The 17,662-nt window shown below is 44.7% G+C and overlaps 1 protein-coding gene across 3 annotated transcripts in view; it reads right to left on the bottom strand.

Annotated features, from left to right (window-relative positions):
* Nucleotides 1-5,528: 5,528 nt before the first annotated feature.
* The window catches only part of CYFIP2 (cytoplasmic FMR1 interacting protein 2), a 50,491-nt gene continuing 38,357 nt past the window's right edge, over nt 5,529-17,662 (bottom strand). For all 3 annotated transcript variants that reach the window (XM_026857953.1, XM_026857955.1, XM_026857954.1), the window contains exons 27-31: nt 15,671-15,743; nt 15,072-15,166; nt 10,872-11,110; nt 10,244-10,391; nt 5,529-9,681 (exon numbers count right to left, since the gene is read on the bottom strand). In XM_026857953.1, the coding sequence (XP_026713754.1) occupies nt 9,514-9,681; nt 10,244-10,391; nt 10,872-11,110; nt 15,072-15,166; nt 15,671-15,743 (723 nt within the window). In that variant the 3' untranslated portion in view covers nt 5,529-9,513. The remainder of the gene's footprint in view (nt 9,682-10,243; nt 10,392-10,871; nt 11,111-15,071; nt 15,167-15,670; nt 15,744-17,662) is intronic.

The following is a 17,662-nucleotide window of genomic DNA, read 5'->3' as shown; positions in this document are numbered from 1 at the left end:
GGTGGGTTCACCGGCCTGGGCGCGGAGCCGGGACGAGGCTCCCCCGCCTGAGCCCGGACAGGGGCTTCTCCTCCGCGGGGGTCGGGGAAGGTGCTGCGGGAGCGGGAGCCCGCGCCCCTGGTCGGGGGTGGGTGAGCCGGGTTGCAGCGGCGGAGCTGCGGACCCCCGCGTGTACGCTGAGGGGTTGTGCGCGCTGCAAAGTATGGAAGAAATTAAAAGTAAACAAGAGAAATTAAAGCCGGTGGTCCTGAAGATATCTCCTCTTACTGAAAGAGACCGTAAGTGCAGTTAATAGAGCAAGGAGAAAGGAGGGTGCAGAGAGCTGGGGATGAGTCTCTTTAAGGAAGTAATAAGCGTTAGGACAAGAGGGAATGGCCTCAAGTTGCACCAGGGAAGGTTTAGACTGGATATTAGAAATAATTTCTTTACAGAACGGGTTGTTGGGCGTTGGAATGGGCTGCCCAGGGAGGTGGTGGAGTCCCCATCCCTGGAGGGGTTTAAGAGTCGGGTCGACAGCGCTGAGGGATCTGGTGTAGCTGGGAACTGTCAGTGTTAGGTTAACGGTTGGACAGGATCATCTTCAAGGTCTTTTCCAACCTAGATGATTCTGGGATTCTGTGATTCTGAGACATTTCCCAAAGCGGCCTGTTGCTTGAAGCATTGGTGTTTATTACTCTCCACATAGTACGATGGCTGTGTGCAGTAGGCTGTAGGAGTGAAGGATGAGGTTGGGGGGCTGAGACATGTAGAGGTCTAGGGAAGATGGATATAACCTAATGGAAGTTTTGTGGTGGGTGCAGGGCTCCCTGCATCATGAATTCACAGAGGCATATTTCTCTGCTGAAGGTCAAGGCCAAGTTTCCCCAATTGACCTTCCTGACTTCTGAGTTGTAGCAGCAAGGTCAGGCTCCAGGCAAAGGTGCATTTGAAAAAGAAGTATCAACAAAAGATGACTGTGTAATGGCAAGGGCACTCTTGTGCTATAAAGTGTTGTGCAAAAGGAGATGGAGATCCAGGACACAGTTTCACCAGCAGAAGCTGTGGTTTAACTCAGGGCTGAATTCCAGCCCTGAGAAAGTCAGAGCCTATAGGCTCCTCCATCACTTAAATTAATTTTATACCCTTTTCTTTTGCTGCTATGTAGTTGGGAGGTCTCACTCATCATCGTGGTGCAGCCCATACTGTAGATCGGGGGCTGTAACTCCCCCATCAACTCCCTACCCCTCTGCAGCCGAAGCCTCTCTTGCTAATATTACTGTGTGAATGTTTTGAAGCCTGTTGCATACCCATGTGTTTTGCCTTCATCCTCACCCTCCTCTGCCGACATCCTCCCTTCCTGCGTTTGTGTGTGGTGGCCGTGTGTACACAGAAACTACTGCCAATACAAAAGCCTTTTCATTGCAGCCAGAGCCATTAGCCAGATTTCACTGCAGGTCAACAGAGATAAGTAAAACCAATAGTTTTTCTTCCAGCAAGCCCACATTTATAGGTAGAAACAGTATCTGGCGTAAGGCAATATAAAGATGCAAGATCTGCAGGATCTGAATGTCTGAGAATTTGCTTTTACCCCCCATAAAATATAGCTCCTATTACTACAGAAATTGCCCTTAGACCATCAAGCTGCAGCACTGCTAGCAGCACTGCACAGCTCCTTCACTCAGCACCTGATCCTATCCCTGTACAACCGTTTTCCCCAGCAAATGTAATGTTCAAGAGTTTTGTGAGTCATTTGATTTTAATCGGGTCTGTTCATCGGTCACAGACCTGCAGGTCACTGGCTGGAAGAGACTGTGCCAGCTAAATCCCACGTCCTCCGTTTTATCACAGGAGCACTTGATAATCAATCAAAATTGTGTGGCACCAGGTTTTGATGTAGGAAATGAAACATAGTGATGTATTAGTGATCTGGGAACAGCTTCTGCTGCTGTTATATATTAAGCAGGCAAAAGGCAACCTGGGAAAGACAATGATGATAGGATTTGGCCTTTATTTAGTAAATTTACTCCCTGATGCTGGTTAAGCTATTCATGCAATGTGTGAACACAAGGCTGACTGCAGAAACCAAGGTGATGGTGGAGTGGGCCAAGCGTTTGCTGTGTTTGCAGTGCTGACTGCCTGCAGCTGGCTGGGGGAATTCATGCTCCATGTCCCCTCGCAGGTGGCTCCGCCAGCGCGCTGTGGTGCACGGGACCACTGTGGGGCTCTCCCCTTTGCTGGGCCTCCTCCAAGACCCCGAGAGCTTGTTCTTAGATAGGGAGTCCTAATGGTGATGAGATTATTGTCAGTTAAACTGCATCCAAAATAATTTCCAAGCTTTTGTGGGTGAGCGCTGTTGACATCTGTGCAGAGTGTAGTTGCCCACTGCGAACACAGAGGTATTATTGAGAAAATTTTTATGGAAGGGATCTGGGGTTAACACAATCCTTTTGGTCATGGTGCAACCTCATAAATCACTGCCACAGCAGAGGGTGTGGTGCAGTCAAAACCAAAAGGCACTTTGGGCCACAACTTTACCTTCAACTGTCAGATTGATTACCCAAAGGAAAAGGCTTATGTGACCAATTCCATGTGTGTTTATGTACACCCTTTCATCCTCAAAGGTATTTGACCCCATGGGACACTTTTGCCAGATTTGACCAAGGAGTAAGATCTCCAAGAGAAGCTGTTCTCTGTTCTGGGAAGAGAGGAACGTGACAGGGAAGAGGTCTCTAAGGCAGGGGACACCGCAGTGTAAGCTGCCTCTGTCAGACATCAGGGAAGGAGCGTGCCTTGTCAGCACTGTGGGAGAAGCTTCAGTCAGATCTTGCAATCAACCACGGGACATAAGTGTGTCACGTATTTTTTTCTCTCTGGTGCAGGGGCTGCGGGGGTGTGATATATAAAATCCCTAAGTCACAGGACTTATTTCATGGATTTAGCGAAGCTGTGTATGGCAATATGGGAGTTAAAAGCCAGGTAAGATTGGCGTGGAATTGCCTACTACACTTAGTCAAGGGCAAGTTGAGACTGATAACAATGAAGCATGGATGCAACCAATGCTTCTTTTATTGCTTCATATCCTCATTTTAATGGGAAGGCTGTAATTAAGAGTATTCAGCTCCAAGCTATGACCTCACTGGTTGATACTCACATCAGATGTTTCCTTAAAAATAACTCAACAGAAATCAGGGAGTCTTGCTTAGCAGCTCATCTTCCAACAATGCAGTTCCTCCTGAAATACTGGTTTCCAGGCCAAAAAACTTGTCTGGAATCCAGGGGGTTAGAACAAGACAGCTTTGCATGCAAATAACCTCTTTAGCAAGATCAAAAGGCTTTTCTTTCCCCTGTTCTTCTCTGCTCATCTGTCTGGAAAAAACAATAAAAAAAAGTATTTGGTATCAATTGTCCTGTGTTACAAATAATGGTGGAAGTATCCTGCTAACAGGTGATGGAAACTTTTGCCCTTGGTTGTCTGCTAGGCACGGTTCCTGTGGAAACTTTCAGAACAGGGTTGCAATATTCTGCTATGGCTTTGTATAGTTTGAAGGCTCCAAGAAGCCGTTTGCTGCTTCAAAGAGAGGGTAAATCCTTCTCTTTCTGACAATGATGTGATTGTGTAGGGGTTAAGGGAATTGCCTGGTGTTCAGATGATTGCACCACTACACCAAAGGATGCTCAAAGCTTGAAAGACTAGACTTTGTTGAGCAGACAGCTTTTAATTCAGCTTATCTCAAGGTAACAGAGTCTGCAGTGTCTGAGGCTGTCATTTTTGCTACAAGAGTTTAGACACCTCCACCAACATGGAGAGTTCCCAAGCTCGTCACACCCGTGGTGGGTTCCCACCCTTGCTGTAGCACCCTCCTTGTGCCAGCGCACATACCTGTGGGTCTGTGCTGTGGAGCAGCTGAGTGATCCGGGGTCATTAGGCCATAAAACACACCCCAATTCATTTCTCCCAGGGTTGTTCAGGTTTTTATCCAGATCAGTTCAGTGATCCAAGTCACTGTGGCCCCATCGACCATGTATGTTGGCAGAACAGGAGTGGTGGGTTGGTGATGGATTGGAGGTGGATGTTCAGTGGCATCGGAGACCTTAGGGCATCAGAGCAGCAGTGGGTGCCACAAGGTGAAGAGACATGTAATCAGCAGATCATTTGTTTGCAGCCCTCTTATCTGCCAGCTGTTTGCATCAGAACTCTAAATCAAGCAAAACTAGATATGAAAGGCACTCCTGGCTTGCAGAAGGGTCACAGAAAGGGTCATTTCGTTATTCTTTTGAAAGAATAAAACAATTATTAATGAACTGTTCTTCACATTGGTGAAGTGCCTTTGATCTGAAGATATAAACATATTTAGAAACATTAGGAAGAATAAAGATGTGGGCCTGTATCTTTGATGCTGGTTCCTTAGGGTTGGTTGTCCAAAATTCAGAGCCTTGGACCCTGATACTCAAAGCAAGTATTGCTTCTGGCTCCAGGTGAGATGATGCAGCCTGTGAGCTCTTGGTACTTCTTAGGGTTGGGGTTTGTACTGGGGGGTCCATGAGAGAGCAGCTAGTTTAAAATTAAGTTTTAAAAAACGAAGAAAAAAAAAAAGTCTTGATGGAGGAAGGGCTGAAAACCAAACAACCTGTCTAGTATCAGTGGCTGAGTCAGGAAGAAAGAACTGCTCTCTTCTCTGCCATTCCCCATTGCAGAACCATGTTGAAATCAGTAAACATTGGGCAACTTTCAACCACCGGGCAAACAGTCCTCCACAGCAGTACGTTACACACAAAGCTGCAGGCACATCGTGTGTTCTGGGACTTAAAGCACATCAGGAAGATCAACAGAGCTGCCTGGTCATGGTGTAAAGTTCACTTCCAATTCTATGTGAAGAATCATTCCATTTTTATTGCTCTTAAGCTAGGAAGCTGTTTCCATGAGGAAACCTTGTGTAGATGCTGTGAAAGGGAACGTCAGCTGCCGTATTTTGTCTAGAGCAGATGAAGCATAGGTACTCCCATTCCCACAGATCCATGTCAGTTGTTTCACCCTAATTCCTCAATGCTCAGAAGAGTCTTTTCCCCTTGGTTCTCACTGCTCCTTCTGCAGTCAACAACCATGGCTGCTCCTTGGATGCTTTTAAATCAAACCTAAAAATGGTTTCAAATGGAAATTTGAAAAAAAAAAAAAAAAAAAAGAGTCTCCTGGTATAAAAAAGCCCCCTTTGAGATGACAAGGCTGTGGTAATGAGAGGAATTAGCTCAGTTTAGCTTTGTTTTGAGTAGATCTTGTCAAATTCTATTAAAAATAATTATGTAATTTTCCCTCCCCCAGCCCTCTTACACTAAAACAAGTTTTCAAATGAAAATTTGTTGTAGAAGGATGTTTTTCTCAAAAATCATTAACTTTTTGATAGGAAAATTTGTTTGTTTTGGTATTGGCCACAAAGCTTCATTTTTTTTTCTTTGGTTTTATCAATAAAATGCTGCCATTATTCCTCTTAGATTTTTCTTTGTGCCAGGTGCAATCAGGTAATAGTTATCACAATGATGATGACACCACAAGGTAAAGTCTGCCCATTTCATGAATGAGCCCAATTTTTATTTCTCTTCATCACAAAAGTCATCCCACATTTGTTGTACACACTGTTGGTTGCTGTGTTACGGGACATATCACCATGTACCAGATGCTTTACTCTTGCAGAAGCATTTCTAATGGAGATGGAAGCTTCTGTTAGCTAAATTTTAGAACAACAGCAAAAAATAATAATACAAAACCAAAATATCATCTTCAGCTGCATAGCAAATATGGATCAAAAATTTAACACTGTATCAGATCACGAGCGTAAATATACCTCACCATAAATAAAATTCATTGTACAAAATAACTCAAGCAGTTTTTCATACAAATATGGTACATTTGACAAGAGTTTTTGAGAATATTTTCTTGGGTTTTTTTACACCTTCAATTCTTTTTTCTTTTGTTCTCAAACACACATGAACCTACTGAACTGGAGTAATGCAGGAGAAAAAGGACTAACATGTTGTTCAATGCTAATAAGTGCTGTAAGAGTTTAAAAGGAAAACCACTGAAGTGCTGAGCTTGAACTAGTTTGCTTCCCCTTTCTATTGTATCATTGGAAGTCAAGTGTAGCATCATCCAAGAAAGGCATGTGCACTGCCAACAGTCACATTTTATAATGTCAAAGCTGAAGGGAACATTAAAATAAACAAGTCTGACTTCATTCATGACACAGGCCACCCTATTTTCCCCCCTGTAATTCCTGTATCGAGCCAACAACTTGTCTCTGAAGTAAATGTTCCAAGTGGTGGCTGGTAAATCCTGGGGAGTTTGCAGACTACTTCAGAGTAAGCAGGGAAACGTAGGTAAGAAAGCAAGCCCATAGTCAGTGTCCTGATAAGGGCTCCACGCTTCCCTAGGAAAAGAATTAGGGGTCTGCAGACTGTAAAAGGCTGAAAACTATAGGGTTAGAGCATATCTGCAAGGAAGACACACAAACTCGGCAGAAAGTCTGCAAGTGTGGAGAATATGCCTGACCCCATGGCAATCTGTTACTTCTAGCCATACTGTTACAAATTTGCTCCCTATTTCCATTAATAACGATGACATTAAAAAAAGGATAGTAGGAAAAAAAAATCCATTTTCATGGACTTCTTTTAAGACATAAACCTGGACCTCTTTCTCATACACAGACAAGGAGGGTTAGAGAACTGAAGCTAAAGACTATTTGCATCCTTTAGATAATAAAAGGACAATAACACCAAATCTCAGAAATGAAGACCATAAGATTATTTCTAGCTGGTATCTCATACTACTTGAGCAACAAGGCAAATCATCTGCATATACTCTACAGCAAAAACACTTTACATTTTGTTCATGCACTTTGGACATTTCGCTCAAAACATTTAATCCCTTTAAATCTGAAGGGATTGTATGTTTTTGCCAGCAAATCTGAGGGCAACGAATAGATTGATCCACTTGTTCTTTCAAGTACATGCAACTGTGTTTTGCAGGGTTTCAGAGAATTATTATGGCAAAACTACAGCAAAAGAATGCAAAGTGATATTCATGTTTAGGTATAAAATATCTTGTGACTCACTCCAGACCTAAACAGATGAAAACAGGTGTTTAAATTCACTTTACTATATCCTGTTTTGTCTAGGTAGCTGAGACTGGGCCGTGTGGTACAGTTCATCCTTTTGTATTAACTTCTTGCTCATGCTGGTTTCTGAGAAGACTCCAACATCCCATAAGAAGACTCTAACATCCCATAACATGTCAGACACAGTAGGACATTTAATTTGTGCTGTGCCCAGAGGTGGCTCTGACAGCTGACAGGGACTTGTGCCACCTTTTCAGCAACACTCATACCAAAATAACAAGCACTTACTATTTAAGTCAGGAAAAATAGGATCTGGGTTGGATCTATCTTCCTTGTATCTTGTTTTCCACAAAAAATAAAGTGCTTGATTCTCCTCTTCCTTTTAAAAATATATATCTGTAGATACCCTCACTCCAGTAGTGTAGAAGTGTTGGAACATGATGGAAAACCAGAACTGATATCCTTAGTGGGAGAGTAAATAGAGAGCAAGAGCCCTGCAGTGTCATTGAGTCCCAGATGCTCTTCTGCTGCTCTTCCTCCCAACATGGAGGAAACAACTCGCCTTGCTGGGCTGGGTCCTTCCTTGCCACTCAAAGATTTCAGCCAGACTTCCTGAGATTTCATTTTACCTTCGATTACTGTGCTGCACAATTCCTCCCTGCAGTTTAAATGTCTGTCTCGTTAATTAAAGGAAACTCAAGGTGTGAAAATGTCCAGCATTTTTCACATGTGGGGGATTTATTGATTATCAGGGGAGTAAGTAGTGACTCTCTGGGAGAACAAATTCACCCCACCCAGCAAGATCTCCTCTTGCTAATAGTAGCTTGCTGGCTGTTGACAAAATACTCCAGCTGGGACATTTATACTAATTAATTATATGTTCCCTCTGAGAGAATAAATGCCCAGGCTCTGCCTTTTTAGCATCTGTAATAGCATGCAGTTTACAAGGCATGATGAAATGCATGACAGAAATATATATTATCACATCTGTATACTGTAACAGCAATTATCTGCTGTGACCTGGCTAAAGCTTAGAAATTAAAATATTGCCAGTGGTGAGGCTAGCATCATTTTCTCTTGGAGCATGTGGTTTGATCTCCTTTAACTTCAAACACAAGCTTTTGTATCACTTCAATGACACTACTGAGGGGAAGCAGGGACGACCATGAGTTATGAAATCCTCCTTGAAGCTCCTGCTGAATTTGTTCTCATTATCCAGAGATCTTGGATAAGCTGAGTGGGAAAAGGAAACAGACTCCAGTGTTCCCTCTTGAATGCCTTTAAACCTGGAAAATTCTGGGTATTTTTTAACGCTTATCCTGTATTTTACCTCTTCTAAACAATCAGTGATGGGAAGTTTCCTAAATCCTGCTGATAGTCACCCTTCTCTGAAGAAAGATTTTTGGTCACTGTGCCACTAGGAATTAATCTAAAACAAGGGAAAACAGCATCCCAGAACACACACAAATTACACACCCCAGCTCTCATCCTTGGCCGAGGATCACGTATGTTCAAGGTAACTACACCTGCCTCCTGTCAGGACCAGTGATTATTTCCATCCAAATTAATATGTTCAAGAGCACATTCACGTGAGTGCAGCCTGTTCCATAGTCCATAAGAATCTTGTTTAGTCCATGGAAGATGTGTCTTCAGGGGAGAACCCTTTGCATTAAAGTAAGCGGATGTCCCATAGCAGGGAAAAAGCCAGGCCATTTTCTCTTTCCCCAGTTCTCTGAAGTGCTGAGGAGTTATTTGGCGACTACATCATTGCTATTCTGAAACCCACGCGCCAAAGTTCCCTTTAAAAGATGCTAGAAAGGCCAACGACATGGCAGAGAGCACGAAGCTCGCCCCAGCCTGGGGCATGCAGCCATCCAAAACCAGCCTGGCACAGCTCCTCTGTGCCCATCACTTGATTCTCGGGGTGCTGCAGATCCTGTCTTCAACCCTTCTTTCCCCCAAAGAGTGAATCAGGGGCTTGTCTTCAGACTGGCTGGTGGCACGTGTCATTGGGGGTGTTGATTTGCCCCACTGCTGCTGTGGTGGGAGTGGGCTCCTGGCACTGTGGAAGCATGGAGCTCTTCTACCAAGACCCCCACGTTTGGGGCTGCAATATGGCTTCGGAGTGATGTGTTTGATTGGATGAATCACAGGGAAAAACTGGACCACTTAATGGAAGAAAAGCACATTTTGCCCGCACGCCCCCACCCACCCCCAAGTCTGAAATCTACAAGTAAAACCGATCACAGGGATGGTACAGAAGAACATGCACTCAAACAGGGCTGGATGGGAAGATGCGTCCCCGTGTGTAGTAGGCACACCCAGTCTTACTTTGTTGCCAGGTCTCACGCCATAGAGTTTACCCCTCCCAGCTGTTCTGGGTTCAGTCCCTTCTCCCTTCCCAACCCGCGTGGGGTCAGTGTCCGCACTAGCAGGTGGTGGCCAGCGACTGGTGGATTGGGGGCTGGAAGCAGCGCACGTGCTCCACCGTGGAACTGTCTGTTTCCACCGACTTCATGTACTTGTTCAGGATGGCAAAAATCTCGTTGTTCAGGATCTGATACTTCCTGATCCTGTCGGCCATCTTCTTCAAGGGCTGGAGGGGATGGTGAGGGAGAGAAACAGTAGATGAAGACAGTCTTACGTCACCTGACCAGGTAGAAAGTACCAGTACCTCTGCCCTGCTGCTGGAAACCTCTGCTGAGGCCAAGCAGCTCTAACGCCTGTTACAGTTCCACTTAGCACCTCCCAGGGACCAGTGACTCACTCATTACAGGGTTTGATGACTCAAGACAAAGCATTAACAAAGTCAGTGAGTGGTCCTAACTTAACCATTCAAGACTCCCAGCTGCTTATTGATAAAGCCACTGAGATCATAGGATGGCTGCTGGGAATTACAAACATGCTTTTTGGCTCCAACTTCCCAACCCCAGGAAGAAGGGAAAAGCTTTGGGAGAAAAAAAGATTTGATTGTTAAGTCAATTAAAACCTTGGCCTCTCTGCTGAGACTGCAGATGGAAATCTCACAGCGAGTGTGTCCAGTCTGAATAAGGTTAACACCAGGCATGGTTGTAATTTCTGAGTTTAGACAAAGCAAGACAGAAAACATAGAGAAGTGTGCTGGTTCAGGTCCTTTGGGAGTTCACCCTTCAACTTACCACATTTTTTATGATTTCATCCTTCCCGTCCTGCCTCTGCACCTTCAGCAGATGGTAGCAAAAGTCAAACAGGTCAAAGCGCCGTTGCTGCCCAAGGAGAACAATGATAGAGCAACCTGCCCAGTTCAGACCATCTCCAAAGCACTGCCTGGAAGGAGGACAGAGTGATGGGGTGGGGAGAGATGACAGGATAGTTAGGTAAGAGAAGTCCTACCACAGCACCAGGAACTTTCCTTGGTGAATTTCTAAGGAAATCAGATTCAGTCCTACTCCTAGGAAGTAGGTATACACCGAGAGAACGTGAACTCAGAAAGAGATATGCAGAATTACACCAGGGCCAGGCTGTGCAGGGTGCATCACAGGGTAAGATGGATGAAGACCTAGCCTCTGATTTGGGTTGTTGGTCCATCTCCTTCTGCCCGTCACCTTAGGCATGTTCCTTTACATTGCTCTTTGCCCCAGCTGCTCAGATAGAAAGCTCTCTGGGCATCTCTTTGTGTCCACGCCCAACAAAGTCCTTTCATCAAGGACCAACGTTCCCCCTCCACCTCTACACTGGCTGAGGCTGCCGCTGTGGCTGAGGACATGCTGGGGGCACTAATGGCAGAGCCAGCCGATTGACACTCACTCTGCAGTGAACTCGTTGGTGCCCACGGGGATGCAGTACACAAACTGCATGGCACTCCAGAGCCGGTGAAACTCCACGCACTCGTCCACGTGCATGACCCCGTTCGTCGGGGGCGGCCCGCGCCAGATCGGGTCCTGCAGGTAGCTCCTAATTCGCGTCAGGATCACCTCAAACATGGACAGCCCGCAGCATAACCGCTCCTTGGTCAGCAAGTCACCCTCCCGGGCGATGGCTATTTGCTGAGGAGGAGGACAACCAAAGAAACAGAAGTGACAATATAATACAGATGGACCCTCTCGCTGGACTTAACACTTCCCGGTCTCCCTGGCTCTTTTCAAAGTTAACACACAGCCCATGCCTAGTCCAACCTTACCTCTGATGGCTGCTCCCATGGCACTCCCCACCAGAGAATACTCATTCCTCAAACGGAAGATGACTTAATGTTGTGCTCATTTGTATTTCACCAACCTAACTGTCTTTTGAAATAACTATGTACGTCAGAAAACAAAAGTTCAAGGCAAAGCTCTGATCAGAAATACTGATCCTTAATTCTGCTAGCATGCGGTTCTGTTAGTGCTACTCAGTGTTCATGGGTTTAATTCATGATTTCTGCAGATTATGAAACTAAAACAGAAGAGAACAGGGACATTTTGCTTCCCAGGACATTGCCATCATTTCTTTAATACAGGTAGCTTATGGCTTTCTTGATTTCTTTTGTAGTTAGGGTTAAAAATCTCTGAGGAGGATGAGAAGCCACTGGAACCTTAATACTGGAAAACCTGTGTTTTATAAGAAAGACAAATAATACTTTTTTCCAGACGTGGAAGCTTTATATGTGTGGAGAAGTTCTGTGATATCCCCACTCAGATTTACATGTACAAATCTGGAATGGCTCCACTGGATGGAGTTCATTTAGCTTTTACACTAGAGGAAAATTAAAAGAGAATTTACTTCATTTCAGCCTCATTGCTCCCCTGGAGAAAAAAAAACAAAGGGAATTTTAAAAAAGCAAGCAGGGCCTCCCCCTGGCACAGGAGCACTGACCCCACTGAGCTCACTGGGTGGGACTGGGGTGCAACTGTGGAGTTTGCTCGCTGCCCTGATTTCCTCTTGGCTGCCCCATTTCCTGACATTTCCAGCAGCGTTACTGACTTCTCTTTGCAGCGCTGCCAAAAATAACACGGGAAATGGGAGCCGAGTGCTGTCAAAGTCGTGCCCGTGGGTGTGGGAGGCTGCAGCTCTGCCGTGCCCACCTTGATAGTTGGGTGGCTGCCACAGTGCCCTGGCCCCACAGGCAGAGCCTTCTACCCCTCTCAGCACACTGGCAGAGGCATGCAGAGCAGGTGTGACATTTACCAACCCCCTGCCTATACCAGAGGACTTCCTGGAGCTTTAAGTAGATTTTAAGCGTTTGCTCCATTTCCAGCTGTCCCTGTAATGCCTATAAAAACATCATCGTGATTAGAATCACAATGGGGGCTTAGAGCATCTGGCACAACGGGCAGGCATGTGTCCTGGCCAGACATTAAGAACATAAATTATGCTCAGTTTACTTGGATCGTCTTCATTCCACTCTAAAAAGCCATGAATGTGCCTGCACATCCCCTTTCCTGACTATTAGTTTATGCTGGCAGTAACCTAAAGCATTTTCAGTTTGGTGGCTATTGAAATTAGAAGCGTTACAATTCCTGCTTGTGCCACAATTTCAAGGACGTTCTGGGAACCTCAGATCAATTAATGTTCAACTAATAGCAAATATCAAGGGAAAGTTGCATTGCTGCGCAGAGATCAGATTGGGTCTGGGATCCCCAGATCTGTTAAACACAGGAATTATATCACTGGTTTCATGGCACGCACTTGCATATGTTTGCTTAGCAAGTAAAGATTTACTTTATCCAGCTTGCTTTTATAACTAAAGGCTGTACACATTTTCTCTCCAAACCTGCTCCAAGCTATTATGGGCACAGATTAGCATCTGCACACACTAGACTACGATGGCAAAATGGGGACACAGTAGAAGTAAAGCCATTTCAAATACAAATTAGGTGTTAGCATTACTGCTTGCTAAGATACAGTGACAGAACAAGTACTTTTGAGAACAAACTAGTCCAATGATCTTAGTATACTGTTTCTTAGTATACTGTTTCTGAAGAAATCTTAATCTAGCAAGGGATGTATCTGGCTTTCAAAGGATGTAGTGCCACTCAGTTATGCACATTCACAGACAGAATTTGGTTCTAAAATTCACCACCATAAGACCAGGCTTTGATACAGGACTACTACCGTTGGGTAGGTGTCTAATGAGGTGAAGGCAGCTGGAGAGCTGTTAGTCCTGTGGCCAGATCTGCCTCACAGTCTGGGATAGCACCGATTTCTAAGATCAGGAGAGGAAGGGTGCTCTCGAGATAAATTGTCGAAGGATACCACTGGAATGGCTCAATTATTCCTTCTGTCTTCAAATGGAAAGGCTCCCATTACTTCCAAGCACTTCTGAAAATCTGCTATGATCAGCACTGAAAGGGAGAGGATTCCTTTAACAAACCACTCTGACCCCCCTGGTTTGTTATGAATCACCTATCAAACAGCTGCTTCTGCCTTCCCAATGCAAAACAATTATTTACAACAGTCACTGATAGTTTTCCTGCCGTTGCACAAATCCAGTTGTGCCATACCTCTGTTACACCTTGTTAACTGGCAAGCTTGCAAGAACTGTACCAAAGCCTGCAAAGACTGATAGATCCCCACTAACTACAGCAGCCTCTGGCTCAGCCCCTTCACAGCATGTAATTATAAGAAATGCATAGGGCCACCTTGTGGGAGAGGCATCTAGCAGGCAACTTCTGCTCAGATTCTGGACAGCTGCTAAAAGGCACTTATGCGTTCTGCAGGAAAAAATCCCATATGGCCTGTGTCCAAAACTGCATTTCCAAAATGCATGTCCAAAACTGCATAAGGAGCAAGCTTAGAAGTTATGGAGGCACCTACAGAAAGTGACTCTTGTGTTCATTTACATCTGAGCTCAAAAAAGGTTTGGTACTCAACTGTACCTGTGTGATGAATATGGGAACAGTTTACGGAAAAATTAATTTTTAGCAGGACATGAAATACCTTTGTTTTCATCACCATCATAACTATGGCAGGGATAAGCAACGAGTGGACTCTAATAGCAGATTTCAATGATGGTTTTGCATGGAAAGAAGGAGAGAGAGAAAGACCAACACAAAGACACAAAAACACAGAGGTGAATTCTTTTTCTCGAGTGTCTCCTTTAAAAGGAAGTCAATGGGAAGTGAGAGAAATGTCTGCAAAGTAGGACAAAGCCCTCAGTTATCCAGCCAATTTCTTTGTTTCATATGATTTCCAATGAAGCAAAGTTCAAAATGTCCTTGATCCATCAGAAAAACAAGAAAAAAAAAATCAACAACTTTCTGCCTGCCATAGATCTGTCACCTCATACAACTGAGTAGTTCGTTCCATTTCCTTGGCAGTACATTACAGAAAAAGGGTGTTGATTCCTTTAATACTTTGAATGATTTTTATCCCGTCAGTAGTGGGATAAGTAGACAGTGGAAGTTTTGCTATTGATATCAATGGAGCTCAAATTTTGCCCATTATATTGATCAATCTATGGAGATATTTTTAACAGTACTCAATTTCTGCACAAGAGATCTTTTCCAAGCTGAGACCCACCTCAAGAAGACACTTAAATGGAGCTGTAATTTTAAGCATGTGCTGAAGCTCTAAGCATGTGCTAGGAGGAAACCATTCTCAGATGTATTCCTTGACAGGGATGAGCTTAAAAATGGACCATACTGCAGTCCTAAAATGGAATCTCCAAAAGTGATGGCAATTGATTTAAGTCAGGGAGAGCCCTGCAAAGTTTCCCCTCAAACCACCCCAGCAATTCTCCATCTTCCTAAAATGGAGAAGAAGAATTTGATTTCAGAGTTATTCTTATTCAGAGCTGGCTTCTAGCACGCTTGCCTTACAGTTCCCTGCCAGTTCTCCAGACTGGAGACAGCAACACACCATCTCTGGACCCACTCACAAATTTCCCTTCAAGGTGTCTGCTAGGGCAAGGATTCCGATTTTCTTGTCCGACTGATGTTTTTTTTGGGAGAAAAAAAAAAAAAAAAAAAAATGGCCATCTGGGGACTGCTATGAATTTTCAACAGCCATCCCTTTCAATGAAATCCTTACCTGCGGAGTGCCCAGCCTCTCTATTAAGGGAACCAGGTGGAGTGGGGCATACTTGGCTTCGAGACGCTTCATGCGCACCTCCAAGCGTTCTCCTTCTGTCAAGCGAGCAGCAAACAGTGAAATGAGAGGAGGAAGTGGAGACCCGCAATTTCCGCCGAGTTTGCTCAGAGCTGCCCCCCAGCAACCATCCAACGAGACTTTGGATCAATGAGCCAAACCGACAGCAAATGAGGGAACCAGTGATGCAGAGAAGGGAGGGATGTGCGATTGCAGTCTCAGCAGCAGCTTAATCACACATGTTCAAAAGCATGTCCCTGTTACTGATCACTCCTGGACATTTCATGCTGTCATTCTCCAAAGAGGCTGTGAAATGGCTTTAAAACCTTAAGAGAACCCCCAAACTGACTAAGGTTTCAGTCTGTAACTAGGCTACAGAAAATGCACCCTAGGCTTTTGTTCCACCTGACTTTTGGCTGTATCCACTTATTTATTTGGAGGGAGAAGCAGGGCCAGAACTAACCCTCAGCAGAAATGGGAGAGAAACAGCTTCTGGGCAGAGACCTATGAGTCTGTCCACTGCTTCCCTCTCAGCTTCTTACCTTTGATGTAGACCCTGGGCAAAATATTTTGGAAGGGAGCAGCATGCAGCAAATCACAAACTTCTTCCTGGGACTGAGGCAGGAAGAAAGAAAGATAAAGTAAGTTACAAAATACCTATTAGGGGTTGACTGTAGGGCTCAGGGGCCTGGGCAACACTACAACAATTCATATCTATGGCACCTATTCAAATCCAACCCAGCTCAGTAGTAATGCCAATGGTTTGAACCGAAATGAACTAAAACTGGGAGAAAACTCAATTTAAGCCAGGAAGTTTCCTTAACTCAAGTTACTTCCTGCCTGTACAAAGCCAGAACTTTATATTTAATTTCTGTCCCACTTACTAGCACTCCAATAGGGGATAAAGAACATGGAGGTTTCGGTTTCATCATACCCTGATGGCTTCCTGCTGTTTATTTTTACAGAGTGCCCAGGTGGAAATTGCCCTTTGGTTTAGTTATTTTAGGATGTGTACATGTAAAATACACTGATGCATGGCTCTACTTCAAATAGGGACATAATAGGTTGGTCTGAAATTATTTGGTTGTTCATATGGTGTTCTCAGCCAGGGCTACCAGACCAGAATTCCAGTGGTGTAGGCACCAGGGAGAATAATACAGAAGTCCAGAGAGGAATAACATCATGAGATGCCACCTGAGAGAATGCATGCCGATGCACTTGAGAAAAAATAATCCCAAACACAGATGCACAAGGAGGAGAAACCTAGAAATAGGCAGGTGGAGACTGAGGAGCGATGGCTGACAATACATTGTATACGAGTCTGCAATGGGAAACAGCAGCAAGGAAACCAAAGCTGTTCAACACAGAGGCATTGCGTCACAACAAGGCATTAGTTTGCTCCTACAAAAGTCTAGTTCTAGGACATGCTTTCAGTTCTGAGCTTACTGTAGAGATTTGGACACATTTGAAAGCAGGTCATGACAGCACAGCAAAAGATATCTGGGGGCCAGATGGAATGACTTGGCTGGGTCTGTTTGAGATGCACGGGTGGACAGCCCACCTTCCAGCCAAGAGGGAGAGGACAGTGTGGGATGGAGCTGCAGGGGGCTGTACTGGCGCATGGATGCTGGGATGGGAGTGAGTTTGTGGGAGTGCAGTTTGTGACACAGTGCTGGAGGGACAGGAACAGTCTGGGATCCCTCCATGGGCAGAGAGATGCTGATGCTAACAGAGTGTCACCTGTCACCTCAGTTATTTTGTTTGCCTGTCACCTCAGTTATTTTGTTTGCCTGTCACCTCAGTTATTTTGTTTGAAAACCACTATTCATTCCTGGATGAATGTTCTTTTCACTGCTGTTTCCCTCTGATAAAGAGCATAGTTTCCCCATTCGAAGCCTGCATTCACCTGATACGTGTCCCAGAATTAGTCATGTTACTAACAGATCTCCTCTCCAAGGCCCATTACCTGAGAGTAAGTAATTCTGCTTAGAAATTTAGTCCCAAGCAATCCCTCATTCCTCAAATTTAAACAATAAAAAGAGGGTAGAATGGAGCAGGCTGCGCATCTTCACTAGAGCAGTCTCTACCAGCAAATGCCACCAGCCTTAGATCATTCTGACAGCTATGAAGATAACTGCACTGTAAAAGCAATTGCTCCTGCTCGTAAGAGCTCCATTAGAGGGACAGTCTTGTTACTTGATGGCTCTATGCATCTGACATCTCCCAGCGAGCAAGAACCAGCGCCTGCTGCATGCAAAATGGCTTTATCTTCTGAATCTATTTCTGTGTGGAAAAACAAGGGATCAGAGAGGAAGAGACTTTGGCTGGCACGGAAAGTGGGCAGGCGTGGACTTTGATAGGCAACCTTCCTTAAAGAGACCCCCAAATTCTCAGTGTTGTCTTCTCTTTATTTTCTGCTATTCTAAAATGCCAGTATACTGCTGATGTACAGCTCCTGGGACTGGAGGAACATTTTTGCATCGAAATGAAGGATTTGTTAAAGAAACCACCATGTGTCCCTTCAGTGCCCATTT

This window comes from Athene cunicularia (genome assembly GCF_003259725.1).
Source record: "Athene cunicularia isolate RWA chromosome 13 unlocalized genomic scaffold, athCun1 chr13_part1, whole genome shotgun sequence".
In the NCBI taxonomy this organism is placed as follows: Eukaryota; Metazoa; Chordata; class Aves; order Strigiformes; family Strigidae; genus Athene; species Athene cunicularia.
Note: the sequence above shows the minus strand (reverse complement) of the source record. Positions and strands in the feature narration are given on the sequence as shown.